This window comes from Salmo salar, chromosome ssa15 (assembly GCF_905237065.1).
Source record: "Salmo salar chromosome ssa15, Ssal_v3.1, whole genome shotgun sequence".
Classification (NCBI taxonomy): domain Eukaryota; kingdom Metazoa; phylum Chordata; class Actinopteri; order Salmoniformes; family Salmonidae; genus Salmo; species Salmo salar.
The window spans coordinates 69013015-69036069 of record NC_059456.1 but is presented as its reverse complement, the minus strand read 5'-3'; the positions used below and the strand labels follow the sequence as shown (position 1 = coordinate 69036069).

Sequence of the window (23055 nt, the reverse complement as noted above, 5' to 3'; positions counted from 1 at the left end):
TATGGCAGGCAAAAACCTGAGAAGATTCCTTACAGGAAGTGGCCTGTCTGACAAGTTCTTGTTCTTCTTGGCTCTGTTTATTGAAGACTGAGGATCTTTGCTGTAACGTGACACTTCCTACGGCTCCCATAGGCTCTCAGAACCCGGGAAAAAGCTGAATGATATCGAGGCAGCCCCTGGCTGAAACACATTAGCGCGTTTGGATAGTGGCCGGTCAGAGGACCATCAGACTGGGGCTCGTACATGAGGGCACGAGATGTTTTTATTTTCTCTCTCTCTGAACGTAAACACGCTTTCCCGGTCGGAATATTATCGCTTTTTTATGAGAAAAATGGCATATAAATTGATTTTAAACAGCGGTTGACATGCTTCGAAGTACGGTAATGGAATATTTAGAATTTTTTTGTCACGAAACGCGTCGGGCGCATGACCCTTATTTACCCTTCAGATAGTGTCTTGAACGCACGAACAAAACGCCGCTATTTGGATATAACTATGGATTATTTGGGACCAAACAAACATTTGTTATTGAAGTAGAAGTCCTGGGAGTGCATTCTGACGAAGAACACCAAAGGTAATCAAACTTTTCTAATAGTAAATCGGAGTTTGGTGAGTGCCAAACTTGGTTGGTGTCAAAATAGCTAGCCTGTGATGGCTGGGCTATCTACTTAGAATATTGCAAAATGTGCTTTCACCGAAAAGCTATTTTAAAATCGGACATAGCGAGTGCATAGAGGAGTTCTGTATCTATAATTCTTAAAATAATTGTTTTTTGTGAACGTTTATCGTGAGTAATTTAGTAAATTCACCGGAAGTGTTCGGTGGGAATGCTAGTCACATGCTAATGTAAAAAGCTGGTTTTTGATATAAATATGAACTTGATTGAACAAAACATGCATGTATTGTATAACATAATGTCCTAGGGGTGTCATCTGATGAAGATCATCAAAGGTTAGTGCTGCATTTAGCTGTGGTTTGGGTTTATGTGACATTATATGCTAGCTTGAAAAATGGGTGTCTGATTATTTCTGGCTGTGTACTCTGCTGACATAATCTAATGTTTTGCTTTCGTTGTAAAGCCTTTTTGAAATCGGACAGTGTGGTTAGAGTAACGAGAGTCTTGTCTTTAAAATGGTGTAAAATAGTCATATGTTTGAGAAATTGAAGTAATAGCATTTCTAAGGTATTTGAATATCGCGCCACGGGATTACACTGGCTGTTGAGTAGGTGGGACGCAAGCATCCCACCTAGCCCATAGAGGTTAAGCATCTCCAATCCAAAATTAAATCTAGAATCGGCTTCCTATTTCGGAACAAAGCATCCTTCACTCATGCTGCCAAACATACCCTCGTAAAACTGACCATCCTACCGATCCTCGACTTCGGCGATGTCATTTATAAAATAGCCTCCAACACTCTACTCAACAAATTGGATGCAGTCTATCACAGTGCCATCCGTTTTGTCACCAAAGCCCCATATACCACTGTAACGGTCGTCGTACGTAGTGGACCAAGGCGCAGCGGGTTGAGTGCTCATAGTGACTTTATTTAACACTGAACAAACAAAACAAGAAAACGATCGAACGAACAGGATTGCAGGCTAAACACACAGCTATGCAACAACAACTTCCCACAAAGGGACAGGTGAAAACAGGCTACCTAAGTATGACTCTCAATCAGCAACAATGATGTACAGCTGTTCCTGATTGAGAGCCATACCAGGCCAACCCAAAGAAATACACAACATAGATAGATCCTAGAATACGAAGCAATAGAACATAACCCAAAACCCCGGAATACTCTAACCAAACACCCCTCTACATAAACACATATACTAACAAACCCTGAACCACATAAAACAAATACCCCCCTGCCACGTCCTGACCAAACTACAATAACAAATAACCCCTTTACTGGTCAGAATGTGACAACTACCCACCACTGCGGCCTGTATGCTCTCGTTGGCTGGCCCTCGCTTCACTCTCGTCGCCAAACCCACTGGCTCCAGGTCATCTACAAGTCTCTGCTGCTAAAGCCCCGCGTTATCTCAGCTCACTGGTCACCATAGCAGCACCCACTCGTAGCACGCGCTCCAGCAGGTATATTTCACTGGTCACCCCCAAAGCCAATTCATCCTTTGGCCGCCTTTCCTTCCAGTTCTCTGCTGCCAATGACTGGAACGAACTACAAAAATCTCTGAAGCTGGAGACTCATATCTCCCTCACTAGCTTTAAGCACCAGCTGTCAGAGCAGCTCACAGATCACTGCACCTGTACATAGCCAATTTGTAAACAGCCCATCCAACTACCTCATCCCCATACTGTATTTATTTATTTATCTTGCTCCTTTGCACCCCAGTATCTCTACTTGCACATTCATCTTCTGCACATCTACCATTCCAGTGTTTAATTGCTATATTGTAATTACTTCGACACCATGGCCTATTTATTGCCTTAACTCCCTTATCTTACCTCATTTGCACTCACTGTATATAGACTTTTTCTTTTCTTTTTTTCTACTGTATTATTGACTGTGTGTTTTGTTTATTCCATGTGTAACTCTGTGTTGTTGTATGTGTCGAACTGCTATACTTTATCTTGGCCAGGTCACAGTTGCATATGAGAACTTGTTCTCAACTAGCCTACCTGGTTAAATAAAGGTGAAATAAATAATGGTGGTAGCATGATGCTGCAACCACCATGCTTCACCGTAGGGATTGTTCCAGGCTTCCTCCAGACGTGACGCTTGGCCATTCAGGCCAAAGAGTTCAATCTAGGTTTCCTCAGACCAGAGAATCTTGTTTCTCATGGTCTGAAAGTGTTTGGGTGCCTTTTGGCAAACTCAGAGTGGGCTAGCATGTGCCTTTTACTGAGGAGTTGCTTCCGTCTGGCCACTCTACCATAAAGGCCTGATTGGTGGAGTACTGCAGAGATGGTTGTCCTTCTGGAAGGTTATGGAGGCCACAGTGTTCTTGGGGACCTTCAATGCTGCAGAAAGTTTTTGGTATCCTTCCCCAGATCTGTGCCTCGACACAATCCTGTCTCAGAGCTCTACCGACAATTCCTTCGACCTCATGGCTTGGTTTTTGCTCTGACATGCACCGTCAACTGTGGGACCTTATATAGACAGGTGTATGCCTTTCCAAATCATGTCCAATCAATTGAATTTACCACAGGTGGACTCCAATCAAGTTGTAGAAACAGCAAGGATGATCAATGAAAACAGGATACACCTAAGCTCAATTTCAAGTCTCATCGCAAAGGGTCTGAATACTTAAGGTATTTAGATTTTTAGTTGTTTATACATTTGCAAACATTTCTAAAAACCTGTTTTCGCTTTGTCATTATGGGGTATTGTGTGTAGATTGCTGAGTTTTTTTATTTGTATTTAATCCATTTTAGAATAAGGCTGTATGTAATGTAACAAAATGTGGAAAAAGTCAAGGGGTTTGAATATTTTCAGAAGGCACTGTATATACAGGGAGTACCAGTACCAGATCAATGTGCAGGGGTATGAGGTATTTGAGGTAGATATGTACATGAAAGCAGGATAGTGACTAAGCATCAGGATATATAATAATAAGAGTAAAGAACAGAGTAGCAGCAGCATATGATTAATGTAAAAGTGTGTGTGTATGTGCGTGCGTGCGTGTGTTTGTGTTGTGTATGTGCTTGTGTTGTCGGTATGCATGTGTGTGTTATGTGTTTGCTTACGTAGTGCATGTGAAGGTGTGTGGGTTTTGTGTGAGTGTTAGTGTGTGTATATATAGTAGGTGCTGAGATAATATTTATTTTCTCAGAAAATGCTATTCAGGTCATTGGTATATTGACAAAAGTTCAAGGTCATAGTGATTTAACATAATTCAGTAGGTCCCATATATTACTTACATATTCATGTGGAAAATGCGGAAATAATCAGCCTTTTCTGCCTTATAATAAGCATTTGTGCCAAATAGAGCTGCACATTGCTGTAGTTTTTAGCTTGTGTTCATAGCGTTCATACTATACATTACTGTATTTGGATTGTGTACATTCTGCTTCCATATATGTTGTCATTATTTTCTGTTTATTGTCTGACTATATATTCTGACTATATATTGTTTATTGTAGAAGCACCATTTCACAAAGTCAATTCCTGTATGCAAATCTATTTGGCGAATAAAGGTGATTAAGATTCTTGATTGAAATTGGTTCAGTGGACAAGTAGAGGGCTGAGGGAACATATTAGTGCTGAGGACTGAGGGAACATGCTGTTTTATCAGTATCGCAAAGAATCCTCTTAAAAGACAGCCAGATAGATAGCTATTTATTTAGCTATCCAGCAAGCTAATTTACCAGAGATGCAAACGTTAGGCTAACTGTCAAACGTTGGCAAGCTTAACGCTCCTCCTACCTACCTCCATTCACTTACCGTAAACACCGTGGCTCGGCTACTTTGAAGCGATAATAATGTTGACAAAGCTTGCAAACGTACCCCAGATATAAATACAAAAGCTGACAGGTATTAACGTTTGAATGTTTAGTCTTTTTTTTTTTTTAAGTAGCTAGCTAGATCTTTTTGGGTAACGGCTCGCTGGCCATCAGGGGGAACCGTCCAGGGAAAGTGTTACCATAGTAACATTGAACCTCGATATTGAACTTCTATACATGTCACATTATTTCTAACCTCTCAGGATGAAATTCTCATAGCTACAATGTATCCTGCCCAGGCTTGCACATTTCTCGGCGGTCAGGTAACTAGGAAGATATAATATACAAAGCAAATCGCTGTACAGTATTATTCTGAAGTGATTACTGTATTAATGCAGATGGACACGCCGGTGCGGGATTGCACTGTGCTTGGTCATTCTGCATCCCACAGAGAACAATGTGACATACAGAATGTCCTGCGACGATACACACTATACGTAATAAATGTTTGATATTTATATTATATTGGAATGGTAGGCTATTATCCTACATGTTAAGTTGTGAGAGAATTGAATAGATCGTTCACTTCTTCAGCACACTATTCGCTATAATAAATGCATTGATAGATAATATAGCCTAGGGCTTATCGAAAGGCTATAAGGCCTAAGGGTATTATAGAAAACTAAATGTAAAAAGCATTTTTATCAGCTGTTAATTGTTTTGAAATTATCTATTTGCGTAAGAATAAAGAGAAAAGTGGAGGTGTAATTGCCACAACATTGTTTCCCACAGCTGGCGAAAATAGCTTCTACATAGCGCACAGCTCAGCAGATGAAAATAACAACACAACCATATCATGTGAAAGAAATGCTTACCTTCACTTCTGATGGTGAATTTTCAAGTGTGAATGTCAAACCCCTCTATAATTGCCTCCCCCTTGCCGGTCTCTTTATTCGCTTTTAATTCTAAAGACAATGTCCTGCTATGGGGAGCAAGTACAGGACCCTCCGAGACTCGCACTGGCAACCAGCCCCAAAGACGGAGGCGTGGCGGCGATAACTGACGTCACACCTCGTGCAAAAGATGGACGGCTATACAGTGGGTTCACTAAACCCATTTCAATTGTCATTGGCTTCTTTAGAAAGGCTTTACTCTGCCCCTCTGCCTTTCCCATCTCTCCTCTTCCCTTTGTTAATTCCCAGAACATTGCTTTCTTTCTCTACAAATGCCCATACCGGACTTTTCATGCTATCTTTTCACTCTCACTTTTTCATTGACAGGAAAAGTAAAAATTAAAATGTAAACGTGGATTAATAATTGACTTAGCCAAAGAGTAGGCCTGTTAGTCCGGCAGCCTTTGGGCAGTATATATAAAAAACAATCATAAAATGAATAACTGGTTAAACCTTTGGAAATCTTTTCACAATCTCTAAATACTGATACAGGGTTATAATAAATAGGCTTGATGATTTAACTTGCTTTTGAATTAAACAATACCACAGAAATATGTAATTGATATATCAAAATAACAAAATCTGTATACAAATAAGTGAGTGATCCACAAAGTATCAATAGCCTACAGTAGCATACAGTACACACAAAGGAGGCATTTATTAAAGAAATGTCTATGCCTCAAGGTTTGACCACACAATAGTCATCTTTCATTCTAAAGGATTTTTTAGTAATGAAGTAAAAAGGTAAAAAAAAAAGTCTAACTTGTAAAAATATTTATACCATATCCACGTGAGTCCGTTTACAGGGAGTCAACAGATGCTTTGTGTGTCAATAAACTGGATTTACGCCCTCTGAGACAGATTTATAGGGAACTTCTGCCACCTACAGGCGAAATCTGGAAAGTGTATGTCTAAACAAAACACCATTTCACCACGAGGAGCAAGAGATACCGCTTTATTTTACAGCAGGTCGGCATGTAGCCTAGTGGTTAGTTAGAGCGTTGGGCCAGTAGCCGTAAAGTTGCCAGATCGAATGCCCGATCTGACAAGGTAAAAATATGTCGTTAACCCATTGTTCCTAGGCTGTCATTGTAAATACGAATTTGTTCTTAACTGACTTGCCTAATACAGGATAAATTAAAAAGGTGCATCTCCAATCCCTATCATTATATTGACCAAGATTCTAAGCTGCGTTCTCCCCTCTATAAAACTCATATAGGTTAGAAAGAGAAGATCTACATTGACCACAGCCTGTCTTTTTCAATATGCAAATGACACCTGTTTGATCTTATAAATGGACTCATCATCATTATCGTGTTACTCCTCATTTTATAAACTAGTCTTTTTTTTATAAAACATTTTTTTAGGGGGTGGATCATCTTTAATATTGCGGATAGTTTGTCACTTCCATCAGTGTAATTGTCTGCGTCATAAAACTATAAACTAGTCTTTACTTTAACTGGTATCTTATGTGGTGTCTTCCTTTAGCCCTCTAGTAATTATAGCCTACCTACCCCCACCTCTATGTCTCCCCTGCCACCTTCCACCCCAAAGAAATACATTTGTTTTCTCAAGAGAAGACAGAATAAATGGGAAAAGGGCCCATAATGGATAATGAACCATCCCTCTTTAATTCGCTCGCCATTGTCACACCTCCCCCTCCTCTCTTCACCTCCCGTCATGGTGCGGGCAGAGCCACCACCCAGTGTCTACAGACTACAGGAAGGATGCTTGGTAATTTCCTCCTTTATTGAGTTGGGCTGGGCATGCGTGTCCTGATGGGGTAGTCCCCCCCTCCATCTCTCTCTCGCTCGCTCTCTCCTGCTCTCTCCTGCGTCCGCCCCTCAACCACCCAATCCAAGCTCTACCTGCCCTGTGCACCCTGTTTTTCAAAGGTGAGTCATTGTTCCTCAATTCAGCCTCTGCTGAAAATCTCCAGCTAAAAGCCACGGCAGCTCTATAGAGTGGTCACTAGTTGGCACAGGCCTAACCCTAACTTGAAACCTAACCTTAACCACACTGCTAACCCTAATGCCTAACCCTAACGATACTGACAATTTTGACTTTGCAGCTGGCCCATCAAATGGAAATTGCTTAGTTATGCCTCCAGGACAAGATTCATGACAATAAACTTTTCTCACACCTCAGTTAATTAGACTGACGCTTAGAGGCTTTGTTAATTGGAATGAGCTGAACCACATTCCCTTCTTGGTTATCATACCAGCACACACACACACACACACACACACACACACACACACACACACACACACACACTTTCATCGGTGCAGACACATATTTTCGCAAGCACGCACGCACACATACACACTTTCCTATGTGTGCCTGATTGGCAGTCCTGAATGATTCTGTCTATGCTCTTGTACAGATAGCCAACCTGGCATTGGGGATGGAAGATAGGGGGCTGTCGAGGGAGGGGGGTAGTGTGTGTGTGGCACACAGAGAGCCTGATAGAAAGGACTGTGAAGACGGCCACTTCCATCCAACCCTCACTTATTCTGGACAACATCATGTACAGGCTCTTACCTGCTCATTTGTACTCATGTACTGAAGCTTCATCTGCTTCAGATAGGTGGTGGTGAGCGGCATGTTGTAGTCGATGAGATCCGGCACCAATGATGTCGGTCCGTCATTCTCTGTGAAGATTAAACACACACAAAGTATTATGACTCTCAATCTCCCATAACTCAACATTACTTTCATAACCCTGGTTCTCTGATCATATGAGTGAGACGTATCACATATGGGGACTCGATGGAGGCACGATCACTACGAAGAACCAATCACAATGTCTGTCGGAGACAAACAGGTCGAGTGGCGAATGAGGTGAGAAGCAACTCTCCCGTCCTATGAGAGTGGCTCTTGCGGACCAGGGTTACGAAAATAACCTTGAGTTCTCTTTCAAATCATCTTTTTGAAGTATCACATAAGGGAATATGGCTAACTCCCATATTGCAGACATGATCTCCGAAGCCAAGGTAGTCCCAACAGAATCATCCCTAAACCCGTCAGGTAATTAATTCTTGCACAGCATCCAGCCTAACTGACACGATGCTGTGCAATTTTCTTTATTTGAACCATTGGTTTTTGATTGGACACCCTACACATACTGTCCTCAGTGTCGTAGTACTGACACTGAGGACAGTATGTGTAGGGTGTCCAATCAAAAACGCATATTTTGACCAACAGGGAAAATAATATGTTAATTGTGTAGATACTCATCTAAGAAAACCAATGGTTCAAACCTCATCTCTATCATAATCCTTTCTGAAGTAATTGGAGTTTTTACCCTTGTAGGGCGGCCAAAATTACGGTGACTAAATCAATGGAGGCCAGAGAAAAATAATTGTAAGAAATAATGAAAATTGCACAGCATCGCGTCAGTTAGGCTGGATGCTGTGCGAGAAATAAACTACCTGACGGGCTCACTTTCCCGCTGAAATCATCATCTTTCGTCTCGAATCCAAAGGACATAAAACAATAGAGGTAAGATAGATATCGATTTATGAGACATGACATGTAGAATTTTCATATTTTAGTATACGATTTGATAATAATGTGAAATTCCTTTTATTTTTTGAAGAATTCTCACAAAAACAATCTATCTTTGTGAAATGTCAATGGAGCTGAGTGTACTGCAGAGAGTTGCAGCAGCAGTAGAACAGGGTGGGGGGGGGGGGGATGCAAATTGCCTGGGTAGCCATTTGATTAGCTGTTCAGGAGTCTTATGGCTTGGGAGGAGAAGCTGTTTAGAAGCCTCTTGGACCTAGACTTGGCGCTCCGGTACCGCTTGCCGTGTGGTAGCAGAGAGTCTATGACTGTGGGTGGCTGGAGTCTTTGACCATTTTTAGGGCCTTCCTCCGACACCGCCTGGTATAGAGATCCTGGATGGCAGGAAGCTTGGAGGCCGAGCAGTATGGCAAGTAAGATTTAAATAAGTAAGTAAGATGGCGCCGATAGAGATGGCAGCTTCGCTTCAAGTCCTTAGGAAACTGTGCAGGATTTTGTTTTTTTATATATTATTTATTACATTGTTAGCCCAGAAAACCTTAAGTGTTATTAGAGTGGGGGGGGGGAGGGAGTATTTGATCCCCTGCTGATTTTGAACGTTTGCCCACTTACAAAGAAATGATCAGTCTATAATTTTAATAGTAGGTTTATTTGAACAGTGAGAGACAGAATAACAACAAAAAAATCCAGAAAAATGCATGTCAAAAAGGTTATAAAATGATTTGCATTTTAATGAGGGAAATAAGTATTTGACCCCTCTGCAAAACATGACTTAGTACTTGGTGGCAAAACCATTGTTGGCAATCACAGAGGTCAGACGTTTCTTGTAGTTGGCCACCAGGTTTGCACACATCTCAGGAGGGATTTTGTCCCACTCCTCTTTGCAGATCTTCTCCAAGTCATTAAGGTTTCGAGGCTGACGTTTGGCAACTCGAACATTCAGCTCCCTCCACAGATTTTCTATGGGATTAAGGTCTGGAGACTGGCTAGGCCACTCCAGGACCTTAATGTGCTTCTTCTTGAGCCACTCCTTTGTTGCCTTGGCCATGTGTTTTCGGTCATTGTCATGCTGGAATACCCATCCACGACCCATTTTCAATGCCCTGGCTGAGGGAAGGAGGTTCTCACACAAGATTTGACGGTACATGGCCCCGTCCTTTGATGCGGTGAAGTTGTCCTGTCCCCTTAGCAGAAAAACACCCCCAAAGCATAATGTTTCCACCTCCATGTTTGACGGTGGAGATGGTGTTCTTGGGGTCACAGGCAGCATTCCTCCTCCTCCAAACACGGCGAGTTGAGTTGATGTCAAAGAGCTCCATTTTGGTCTCATTTGACCACAACACTTTCACCAGTTGTCCTCTGAGTCATTCAGATGTTCATTGGCAAACTTCAGACGGGCATGTATATGTATTCTTGAGCAGGGGGACCTTGCGGGCGCTGCAGGATTTCAGTCCTTCACGGCGTAGTGTGTTACCAATTGTTTTCTTGGTGACTATGGTCCCAGCTGCCTTGAGATCATTGACAAGATCCTCCCGTGTAGTTCTGGGCTGATTCCTCACCGTTCTCATGATCATTGCAACCCCATGAGGTGAGGTCTTGCATGGAGCCCCAGGCCGAGGGATATTGACAGTTCTTTTGTGTTTCTTCCATTTGCGAATAATCGCACCAAATGTTGTCACCTTCTCACCAAGCTGCTTGGCGATGGTCTTGTAGCCCATTCCAGCCTTGTGTAGGTCTACAATCTTGTCCCTGACATCCTTGGAGAGCTCTTTGGTCTTGGCCATGATGGAGAGTTTGGAATCTGATTGATTGATTGCTTCTGTGGACAGGTGTCTTTTATACAGGTAACAAGCTGTGGTTAGGAGCACTCCCTTTAAGAGTGTGCTCCTAATCTCAGCTCGTTACCTGTATAAAAGACACCTGGGAGCCAGAAATCCTTCTGATTGAGAGGGGGTCAAATACTTATTTCCCTCATTAAAATGCAAATCAATTTATAACATTTCTGACATGCGGTTTTCAGGATTTTGTTGTTGTTATTCTGTCTCTCACTGTTCAAATAAACCTACCATTAAAATTATAGACTGATCATTTATTTGTCAGTGGGCAAACGTACAAAATCAGCATGGGATCAAATACTTTCCCCCCTCACTGTATTACAGTTTTGAATGTCCTGTTGGTAGGTTAATCTTCCGCGTAGGTCATATATTTTATTGTCCAAAGATTGCATGTTTGCTAGCAGAATGGAAGGAAGTGGGGGTTTATTCAATCGCCTACATATTCTCAGAAGGCAGCCTGCCCTCCGGACCCATTTTCTCCGCCTCCTCTTCATGCAAATCCCGGGGATCTGGGCCTGTTCCCGAAAAAGCAGTATATCATTCGCGTCGGGCTCGTCAGACTTGTTAAATGAAAAAAAGGATTCAGCCTGTCCATGGTGAGTAATCGCAGTCCTGAAGTCCAGAAATTATTTTCGGTCATAAGAGACGGTAGCGGCAACATTATGTACAAAATAAGTACAAAAATAAGTTCACAACAACACAGACGAACAAAAAAAACACAATCTGCTGGGGGCCCGTAAAACGTCTGCCTTCTTCTCCAGCGCCATTTTACCATAGAGGGCACGACAAAACCTATTCCCCCTCAGGAGACTGAAAAGATTTGGCATGGGTCCTCAGATCCTCAAAAGGTTCTACAGCTGCACCCTCGAAAGCATCCTGACTGGTTGCATCACTGCCTGGTATGGTAACTGCTCGGCCTCCGACCGCAAGGCACAACAGAGGGTAGTGCGAACGGCCCAGTACATCACTGGGGCCAAGCTTCCTGCCATCCAGGACCTCTATACCAGGCGGTGTCAGAGGAAGGCCCTAAAAATTGTCAAAGACTCCAGCCACCCTAGTCATAGACTGTTCTCTCTGCTACTGTACGGCAAGCGCTACCGGAGCACCAAGTCTAGGTCCAAGAGGCTTCTAAACAGCTTCTACCCCCAAGCCATAAGACTCCTGAACACCTAATCAAATGGCTAAAACAGACTATTTGCATTACACCACCCCCCCCCCTTTTACACCGCTGCTACTCTCTGTTGTTATCATCTATGCATAGTCACTTTAATAACTCTACCTTCATGTACATATTGCCTCAACTAACCGGTGCCCCCGCACATTGACTCTGTACCGATACCCCCCTGTATATAGTCTCGCTATTGTTATTTTACTGCTGCTCTTTAATTACTTTTTACTTTTATTATTATTCTTACCTGTATTTTTTTAAACTGCATTGTTGGTTAACCTGTTTAGGATAGGGGGCAGTATTTTCACGGCCGGATAAAAAACATACCCGATTTAATCTGGTTATTACTCCTGCCCAGAAACTAGAATATGCATATAATGGTTTGATTTGGATAGAAAACACCCTGACGTTTCTAAAACTGTTTGAATGGTGTCTGTGAGTATAACAGAACTCATATGGCAGGCCAAAACCTGAGAAGATTCCATACAGGAAGCGCCCTCTCTGACCATTTCTTGGCCTTCTATAGCCTCTTTATCAAAAATAGAGGATCTCTGCTGTAACGTGACATTTTCTAAGGCTCTCAGAAGGCGCCAGAACGGGGAATGATGACTCTCAAAACAACATTGGGTGTTGAAGTAGAAGTCCTGGGAGTGCATTCTGACGAAGAACAGCAAAGGTAATCCAATTGTTCTTATAGTAAATCTGAGTTTGGTGAGTGCCAAACTTGGTGGGTGTCAAAATAGCTAGCCATGATGGCCGGGCTATCTACTCAGAATATTGCAAAATGTGCTTTCACCGAAAAGCTATTTTAAAATCGGACACCGCGATTGCATAAAGGAGTTCTGTATCTATAATTCTTAAAATAATTATGTTTTTTGTGAACGTTTATCATGAGTAATTTAGTAAATTCACCGGAAGTTTTCGGTGGGTATGCTAGTTCTGAACGTCACATGCTAATGTAAAAAGCTGGTTTTTGATATAAATATGAACATGATTGAACAAAACATGCATGTATTGTATAACATAATGTCCTAGGAGAGTCATCTGATGAAGATCATCAAAGGTTAGTGCTGCATTTAGCTGTGGTTTTGGTTTTTGTGACATTATATGCTAGCTTGAAAAATGGGTGTGTGATTATTTCTGGCCGGGTACTCTCCTGACATAATCTAATGTTTTGCTTTCGTTGTAAAGCCTATTTGAAATCGGACAATGTGGTTAGATAAAGGAGAGTCTTGTCTTTAAAATGGTGTAAAATAGTCATATGTTTGAAAAATGGAAGTTTTGGGATTTTTGAGGAGTTTGTAATTCGCGCCACGCTCTATCATTGGATATTGGCGAGGCGTTCCGCTAGCGGCACATCTAGATGTAAGAGGTTTTAAGGGCTCGTAAGTAAGCATTTCACTGTAAGGTCTACACCTGTTGTATTCAGCGCATGTGAAAAATCAAATTTGATTTGATTTCCAATGCCCCTCCAGAATTATACTTCAGTGGCGGATTCCTTTACCAGAACACAGCCGGCTTCCATGCTGCAGACATGGTGTCGGTAACTGCTGAGACACAGAGGTAAACAGACAATACATAACTTTGTTTGAGAATAATAAATGGGTAACTGGTTAACGTTGTCATTTATATATTATGTGCATCTCCATGTGCATAGAGCAAAATAAGGGCTAACGTGCAGAAAATGAAAAGGATATTCATTAGGCAGGGGTTTTTACTGTGCGGTCTGGCGGTGCGGCCATCAACCCCAGTACTCGGAAAAACTTTCTGAGCGTAACTGAGCACCCCCTGTGGAACAGGAAAGGGCACTGTTGGAACAACGTAATGTGGTCGTCCAATAGTGTAGTGCGATAACAGAGAGGATCCAGCTTTACGCCTAAGTATTCTATTCTCTGTGTGGGCACCAAACAGCTATTTTTTCTGGTTGATCTTCAACTCTAACTCGGTGAGGTGGGTAACAATGGAAGCCATGTCTCACACTGCTTGCACCTGTGACGGGAGCAAAGCAGGTAATCATGTATATAAACTCTCAATCCCCTGCTAGCCCGAAGGGGACAGTGAGGTATTCGTAGGCTGTGCCCTGGAAGGCAAATCTGAGAAACCTCCTGTGTGCAGGCAGAATACTTTTGTAAAAATAAGAATCCTGCAGGTCGACTGAAGTGAACCAGTCACCTCGACAAATAGACCGAGAGAGCACGTTAAATGCAAACTTTCACAGATAGCCCTAGATCCAGAATGGGGCTTATCCCTCCCACCATTTTTGGGAACCAGGAAGTAACGGGAGTAGAATGGCTCTCTTCTGCTGGTATTGTTCTGATTGCTCCCTTGCGCAATAGAGAGGAGATTTCCTGCTCTAGTATGTGAGCCGAGTCACCACTCATTCTTGAAGCTAGGATCCCGTTGAAAATGGTTGGCTTCATAGCGAACTGAAGTCTGTACACCTTTGTAACTGCGAACAAGACCCAGGGTCGGGCTGCGCATGCGCGCCAGTTCCCTGCTCTTGCAGCGAGTCACCCACAAGTCAGATGACAGTCACCCGCCAGTGGTGCCAGAGGGCCCTCTGGCAGCGTTTAATGATGAGTTGCCCCTTTGTTGATTTCTTCTCTGCGCCCTTGGCAAGACACTTCGATGCGACAGATACCTTTTTACTGAAAGGGGTGGTGTCAAAACACTGTGGTTTAGAGACAGTGCTTGATGGCAACTGACATTTTGTCTTCCTGCCCCGGCTAATTGAACGAGAGTCGGGAGGAGAGCTTTGGTACTGAGGGCACTTGGGGGTAAAGTGAGCTCCATCCATCTTCACTGTGAGCGGATATATTGAAATCAGCTGCTGCAAAAGGCGAAGGGTTGTAGGATCACATATGTAGCTTTCCTCCATTGTGATGGGGTGGGGGGAAGTCTGTGCTCCACCCGAGAGGGGACAGGACACTGTTTCTCAAACTAGACACTCTAAAGTACTTGTCCTCTTGCTCAGTTGTGCACCGGGGCTTCCCACTCCTCTTTCTATTCTGGTTAGTGCTAGTTTGCGCTGTTCAGTGAAGGGAGTAGTACACAGCGTTGTACGAGATCTTCAGTTTCTTGGCAATTTCTCGCATGGAATAGCCTTCATTTCTCAGAACAAGAATAGACTGATGAGTTTCAAAGAAAGTTCTTTGTTTCTGGCCATTTCGAGCCTGTAATCGAACCCACAAATGCTGATGCTCCAGATACTCAACTAGTCTAAAGAAGGCCCGTTTTATTGCTTCTTTAATCAGGACAACAGTTTTCAGCTGTGCTAACATACCTGCAAAAGAGTTTTCTAAATTAGCCTTTTAAAATGATAAACTTGGATTAGCTAACACAACGTGCCATGTGAACAGAGGAGTGATGGTTGCTGATAATGGGCCTCTGTACACCTATGTAGATAGTCCATAAAGAATCGGCTGTTTCCAGCTACAATAGTCATTTACAACATTAACAATGTCTACACCATATTTCTGATCAATTTTATGTTATTTTAATGGACAAAAAAAATGTGCTTTTCTTTAAAAAATAAGGACATTTCTAAGTGACCCCAAACTTTTGAACGGTAGTGTATGTATACCAGCAGTTCATTTATAAAGACTCTACAAAAATATATGATATAGCCTATAACAAAGTAACTGCAAACTCTTTATAACTGAACTGCTCTCCTCTCTTGTATTGCACTAACATTATCCCTCAAGTGCAAGCAATGGTCCGTCTTCGTTACAGGGTCCTCCTCTCCAAGGATCATATCAACACTAATCAATCAGCGTTATCAAACGACTTATTACCTACTGGGACTGTACATACACGTGCACACACACATACAATCAGTAATTGATGATGGCGCTCCTGTCTATTTACTGCAGAAGTATTGATCGTCTGCCTTGTATTTCCGCCCTTCAGGACTCCAGACCTGAGAACATTGTCCCTTAGTAGGTCAGCAGATAAATTAAATGACAGAGATGAGACACGCTGGCTAAGAAATTGAGTTCAGCATAAGAAGGGCGTGAAATTGTCACAGGACCAGCAACCTGGGCTTGTATTAATCTAGTGTCTCAGACTAGGAGTGCTGATCTAGGATCAGGTCCCCCTGTCCATGTCATTTTATTCATCATGATCGAAAAGGCAAAAGACAGATCCTAGATCAGCACTCCTACTCTCAAGGATTCATGAATATGGGCCCAAACCTTCACCTCCTTTACACCTGTTCCTACTGCATCACCTATACAGCATGATGGAGGTTGAAGAGACGAAGGATGAAAGACCTGACTCAAAAGACTGCCTGAAGTCAATTAAAAATAGCCCTGGCATACAGCAATGAATTGCATTCAATAATTCAGCACTGAACTTTCGTGCGAGTGGAGGGGTGTGTGTGGTTGTGGAGGGGTTGGAGGGATGAGGGGTCAGGGTGGGAAGGGGAGGACCCCCACGGGACAGGAAGCCAATTAGCTGCTCTCTTTATGAGCGACACCCAGCGTTAATGATCATCGTTGACACAACACTGACAGATCGGGCCTGGGAGCACTTCTCTCACTGCGTTGTGTGTGTGTGGGATGGAGATGAAGACGGAGGGGGGGGGTTAATGTTAATTGGCATGGTTTACTTTACATACTACCCATGTTCTGTTCTTGTGGGAATATGTAAGGGCCCTCCATATATAAAGTTATGACAGCCCCTCTGTCAATATGGGAGGGACCCTGAATATAGACAAATAAAATATGTATGAAATAGCAGGGCAGCCATTGAATATTTCTCTCCATTTTCGGACTCTCTCCTCACCTTTTCCTTTATTTCTGCCCCATCTTTCTGTCCTACTCCAGATTTCTCTCCATTTCCATCTTAACCCCGCTAGCCTCTCTCTCTATTACCCGCCCCCACCCTCCGTTCGCGCTCACTGTAGAAAAGAGCTTGTTTCCTGGCCATTTCCTTTGTTAAAAGCCCCCTAATTGGGCTAATTGCAGTGTGTTAGGAACGATACAGGACACTCCAATGACTAATTTGAATAGGACTGGGGGAGGGCTGGGGGGGGGGGTTAGCGTAGGGAGAGGGTGGGAGATGGGGGATGGGTTGCCTTTAGGGTGGCAACAGCAGCAGCAGGAGGAGGAGAAGAGGGTGCAAAGCAGCTCTCAAAACCATTTTTGTCACAACTCCTATGAAAATCCCTTCCTTCATCCATGGTATTATGCGCTTGCAGTAACAGCAGGCTTTACAGGCAGTCGCAGTAACAGAAGGCTGGGTTATGAAGAGACGTATAATATGATATTTGGTGATGACTAAAAATGTAATGAACAGCTAGAGTTTTACCAAATGGGCCTAAACAGAGACCATGTCCAAAACGGCACCCTATTCCCTATATAGCCCTATGGACCCTGCTGGTAAAGTGCTTTATATAGTGAATAAGGTGCCATTTAGACACACCAGGAGCCTGGCGGAGATGATAGTCGGCAGTCTGGTCCAGAGAAAGAGAGATGTTTTTTTTTTAACCTTTGAACTCTGCTCCACCCGGGCTGATATGCATCCTCTTCTGACACTCGCCACAGTTCATCAGGAAACGGGTCACTGCCTCCCTGGGCAGGAAGGCATACGTCTCCGCAATCTGAGAGAGAGAGAGAGAGAGAGAGAGAGAGAGAGAGAGAGAGAGAGAGAGAGAGAGAGAGAGAGAGAGAGAGAGAGAGAGAGAGAGAGAGTGAGAGAGAGAGAGAGAGAGAGAGAGAGAGAGAGAGAGAGAGAGAGAGAGAGAGAGAGAGAGAGAGAGAGAGAGAGAGAGAGAGAGAGAGAGAGAGAGAGAGAGAGAGAGAGAGAGAGTGAGAGAGAGAGAGAGAGAGAGAGAGAGAGAGAGAGAGAGAGAGAGAGAGAGAGAGAGAGAGTGAGAGAGAGAGAGAGAGAGAGAGAGTGAGAGAGAGAGAGTGAGAGAGAGAGACAGAGAGAGAGAGATGGGTACAGAGAGAGAGAGAGAGAGAGAGAGAGAGAGAGAGAGAGAGAGAGAGAGAGAGATGGGTACAGAGAGAAAGGAGAGAGAGAGAGAGAGAGAGAGAGAGAGAGAGAGAGAGACAGAGAGATGGGTACAGAGAGAAAGGAGAGAGAAAGGAGAGAGAGAGAGACAGAGAGATGGGTACAGAGAGAAAGGAGAGAGAGAGAGAGAGAGAGATGGGTACAGAGAGAGAGAGAGAGAGAGAGAGAGATGGGTACAGAGAGAAAGGAGAGAGAGAGATGGGTGTACAGAGAGAGGAGAGAGAGAGAGAGAGAGACAGAGAGACAGAGAGAGAGAGAGAGAGATGTGTACAGAGAGAGAGAGAGAGAGAGATGGGTACAGAGAGAAAGGAGGAGGAGAGAGAGAGAGAGAGAGAGATGGGTACAGAGAGAAAGGAGAGAGAAAGTAGAGAGAGAGAGATGGGTACAGAGAGAAAGGAGAGAGACGAGAGAGAGAGAGACAGAGACAGAGACAGAGAGAGAGAGAGAGAGAGAGAGAGAGAGAGATGGGTACAGAGAGAAAGGAGAGAGAGAGAGAGAGAGAGAGAGAGAGATGGGTACAGAGAGAAAGGAGAGAGAAAGTAGAGAGAGAGAGATGGGTACAGAGAGAAAGGAGAGAGAGCGAGAGAGAGAGAGACAGAGACAGAGAGAGAGAGAGAGAGAGAGAGAGAGAGAGAGAGATGGGTACAGAGAGAAAGGAGAGAGAGAGAGGGAGAGAGAGAGATCATTACCAGAGCCATGGCTGATAAACATGCTGCTATTCTAATAATGAGCACTGAAGAGATGAAATGGGAGAAAAAAAACTGCAAGAGGAAAAGAGGGGAAATTAGACCCGTTTCTATAATGCTATACCATAATGGGACGTCGATTACTGTCATGTGTGTCTGTGTGTGTTTGTGTGCGTATTGGCTAAGCTGGGAAAGGGTAAGATTGAGGTTCTTGGGACAGATGTAATATCTTCCCCCTTCACACAAAGATCACATTGTCTCAGCCCGTTACTGGTGACCAAGATACGTCAGAGACTTCCACTCTGCCTATTCACCTCTCTATCTCCTTCTCTACTGTTTCTACTGGCTCCGTTTGGACTTCCTGTTAAACCGGCATCCAACAATATATAAACCCTTCACCAAGCGTAAAGGCAGTGATTGGCAGTAGGGTTTTAAGGGTTTGTACATGTGTGTGCGTGTGTGTGCGCGCGTGCGTGACGAAGAGAGCGGGGTGCTGTCTACTCTCGGAGAATAAAACGGATACAAATGTCAGTCACAGCCTTTGGTGACAGTTTGTCGCTTTGTCATTTGACACGCGGCCTGGTGTCACCAGATTATCTCTAGGAGAACAGTAGTGAGCACGAGCCCATACAGGACAAGAGGGCAATCTAACACATGCACCCAAAGCATCACGTAGCCCTCTGCATATCATCACTGCAACTGGGGCGAGACAGGAGAGACAGGGCGTCGGTCGAGCAGACCGAGAGGATTTTAATGGGAGACAAAGAAAGAGATGGAGAGTTAGAGAGGGACGTGTGTCGGTAGAGAGACTACCCATAAACAGTAATGCTTTTCTTTGCTAAATCCTCACTTCCTCCCTTTCAATGTATTCCCCGTCTCTCTCCTCCCTTGCTGTCAACTTCCCATTTTTCCTTTCTTTCTTTTTCATGCGGTCCCTGCAGTCTTCCTTTCCTCCAACCTCTCCCCTACTCCCTCAAACACTTCTCCCTCTATTCCTCCCCCCTCTGTGGCTCTTATGGCAGGGCCAGGCTGGACACACACACACACACACACACACACACACACACACACACACACACACACACACACACACACACACACACACACACACACACACACACAGACTAGCCACTGTCTCCTTCAGGCTGTAACAAACAGGAGCGGCCATGCCATCCTGGCCAGAGGGGTGCTGGTGGTGACATGAGTGAGTGGGGGATATAGAAAAAGGGAGGGGGTTGGGGAACGAGACAGCGACTCCCCTCAGATGAGTTGACTCTCTGTGTGTGGCGACTAGCTAGCCTCCACCGCCATTGTCTTCCCAGTCCCAACAGAGGCTCACAAAGAGAGCCCATGTAGCCTACAGGGTGGGACTGTGGGTCTGGAAAGGGCCTGTGGTGGTGAGCATGCCCACCAACGCAGCTCTGTCTGGTCTAGAGAACTGTAACAACACACAGAGAGGGACAGAGAGGAGAAGTAGGCAGAAAGTTGGCTGAGCAGCACTGCCAGCGAAGGACAGGAACAACAGGTTCCTGTGTCCTTCAATGTGGTGTGTGTGTGTGTGTGTGTGTGTGTGTGTGTGTGTGTGTGTGTGTGTGTGTGAGGACTTTCCCTTTATTAAAGATGCTGTTGGGAGATGATGATGATGATGAGCCTTCCTCTAATTATGTGTCTGTGTCCCCATTCTTCAAAGACAAGACGCCTCAGTGGTGTGAAGGAGAAGTGAGGAGAAGTGTGTGTGTGTGGTGTGTGTGTGTGTGTGTGTGTGTGTGTGTGTGTGTGTGTGTGTGTGTGTGTGTGTGTGTAATAAACATTTCATGACCCACTGTGTGGCAAAGTACCCTGAAAGCCATGGCAGTGTGCAAAGGAAATCGACCGTTAATATGCAGCAACAGAGGAAGTATTCTGTTCATTACACAGTCACAGCTCTGTTTACTCACTACGAATGTGACACTGATGTTCAGTAATTTTATGAATTCATTTGATTCATATCCATTAGAAGGAAATCCTAAAAATGAAAGCGCATGTGCTTTATAGTACTGAGGGAAAGATGAGTTACCATGTTCAACCAGAAGAGGGCAGTATCACCAACTGAGATGCAAAGTATCCTACTACAACACATTGGGCAAATGAAAGGTTTTCTCCCAGTGAGGAAGAACATTTTCCAATGGCAGACTATGTTAAAACTCCCCCATTTGAAACAAAGCTAGGAAGGAATGATGAACAGAATGTTGCCCAGGTGTGTGCTTTGCACCGCGGTCATCACCCTTCATCTAAATATAACTAGACATCTGGCCTTCAGCGACTGTGGCGATGCTCAGAGAGAGAGAGATAGAGAAATACCTTCTCCCAGCGACCACAAGGTCAGCCAGGCACCGGAATCTCATATCCTCCCCAGCCCCCTTTAATCTAAAGTGTGAAACGTTTCCTTTCATACGCACAAAAATATATAATCTCAGGCATTTTTCTTGTTAGAAGTGAGGTAAAAAAAAAAGTGGTGTAGTTATGGAGGCGGTATGTGTCACAGAGATTGAGTCAAAGTTATTGACTCAAATTTAATTGATATTTTGGTTTATTTATCTGAAATGAAGTGAACTGGAGGCTCTGTGAATTAACTGAAGAGAAAAAGGCAAAGTCCAACATGAATGTTCCAGGTCAGTGGTGACTCCTGCTGCATTGTAAGAAAATATTCAGATGATTGTCTAGAAGTATCATACAAATATTTCAACCAGGGATGGGCAACTTTGATGGGGGTGGGGGCCACAAAAAGATGGAAGTCATCATGAGGGACCGCAGTGGCTCATGGGTCTGCGTAGCCACATCCATCCCCCCCTACCTTGCCCCTCGTGATAGCAAAGATATACAATATATATATATATATTGTTCCGCTGGCCTACTAAAGGGAGACAGTTGCCCTCCCTGATTTAAACGATTCCATTCATTTCAATGGTATTCTGAGAAAGTGAGAGCGTTAGTGTTATTGAATGTGAATCTGAAGACCAGATGGACAGAGAAAGAGAAACAGGTCATGAAACAGGAATTAATACTAAAGGCCAGAGAGGAACAGAGAACAGCATATAGTTGCCAAATAATCACAAGGACTGTTCGAGACAAATTCTATTTTCTTTATTTGTGCTATATTTATAATATATTATTATGAAATATTACCTATGATAATGTGATTATGAATTCACTCTGAAAGTAAGGAATTAGGAACTTGATGTGTTATGCTTGTGTGTGGAACTGCCAATAAATAAATAAACTGGCAACAACAACAAACTTTCCCTATGCCATATTGGCATGACAATCCCTAGGTATGAAGGCCAACAGTTTTTAAACACGTAGTTTATTCTTTTGTTACCCGATTGCTTTGTTTTTGGACCTTAGAAGAAGAATAGCTGTTAGATAACAAAGGGGCTTGTGTTATGTAAATGTTTGTTATGATTTTTCCACCAGAGGAGCTTCATATTCTTTTTGTTGTTGAATAATGCTGAACCGGGAACGCGTCTGGATGCTTCCCATCCAAAACCGTTTGAAAAAGTTTGTACATGCATAATAACATTTTGTGACAAAATTTTGTGATTTCGTTTCGTTTTAGTCTTTGACGTGGTTTTTCTGGATGCTCGTGCGCTTGACATTTTTTTCATGAGGCTAGTCAAAGTTCGGTAGCTGAAGTCTACGCCCCTTCGTCGGTGATTGGTCAGCAGTAGGGATTCTTCAATGAAGTGTTTGTTGTCATTCAACGACAGATAACAATATTTCATGCACATTTTTTCACTTGAGAAATACTGCACCAAGCATCTTAGTTTGATGTAAAATTGTGGAACTAAAACCTCCTCGGCAAAAAAGGTAAACATTTATTACAGATCGAGTTAGCTTCATTTGGAAGTGTACTTGTTGTTATGAACTCTCAAGAGGGACAAACTGTAATATTGCCGCTTTTTTCTTGTTTTTCAAGCGAAGGTCTTTTAAAGGAGTATGCGAGGCACAGACTTTCACTTTGCCTAGCCGAGTTCTGCTAGAAGCAAACCGAACCTAGTGTGCAGACGCCCTTACGCGTCTTATACCATGGTCAGGAGGGCAATTTTAGAACCTTGTTTACTGGAGCCCTTACAAAGAAGAGTGTTCCATACAAACAGAGGGAGTGGAAAGAGAGAGGCAGTAGGCCAAGATATAGAGGTAAAGGAGGAGAACGTTTAAGTAAGGGTGACTGTGTGATAGAAGAGAAAGATACAGCATAAGGGGAAGAGTGAAAAACAAGAGTTAGAGAGAAAGACTGAGTGAAAGGAAGGAGTGTCTTCTCACCGCTTTGTAGGTCTTCTTCTGTCCGGCGTGTTTGGGTGATTTGCCGGGGTCGGCGCTGATATCTACGTGCATGGCATAGATGATGTCAAAGAAGTCCTCCACCACTGCCACCCTCTTCAGAGAGGAGTCGGACCCAGAGCCCCCATCCACACACTGC

General features: G+C 43.5%; 1 protein-coding gene across 2 annotated transcripts in view; it reads right to left on the bottom strand.

Annotated features, from left to right (window-relative positions):
* LOC106572251 (nucleolar protein 4-like) overlaps positions 1–23055 on the bottom strand; it is a 135000-nt gene that overhangs the window by 67743 nt on the left and 44202 nt on the right. For both annotated transcript variants that reach the window (XM_014146288.2, XM_014146289.2), the window contains exons 2-4: positions 22899–23051; positions 17383–17494; positions 7906–8015 (exon numbers count right to left, since the gene is read on the bottom strand). In XM_014146288.2, the coding sequence (XP_014001763.1) occupies positions 7906–8015; positions 17383–17494; positions 22899–23051 (375 nt within the window). The remainder of the gene's footprint in view (positions 1–7905; positions 8016–17382; positions 17495–22898; positions 23052–23055) is intronic.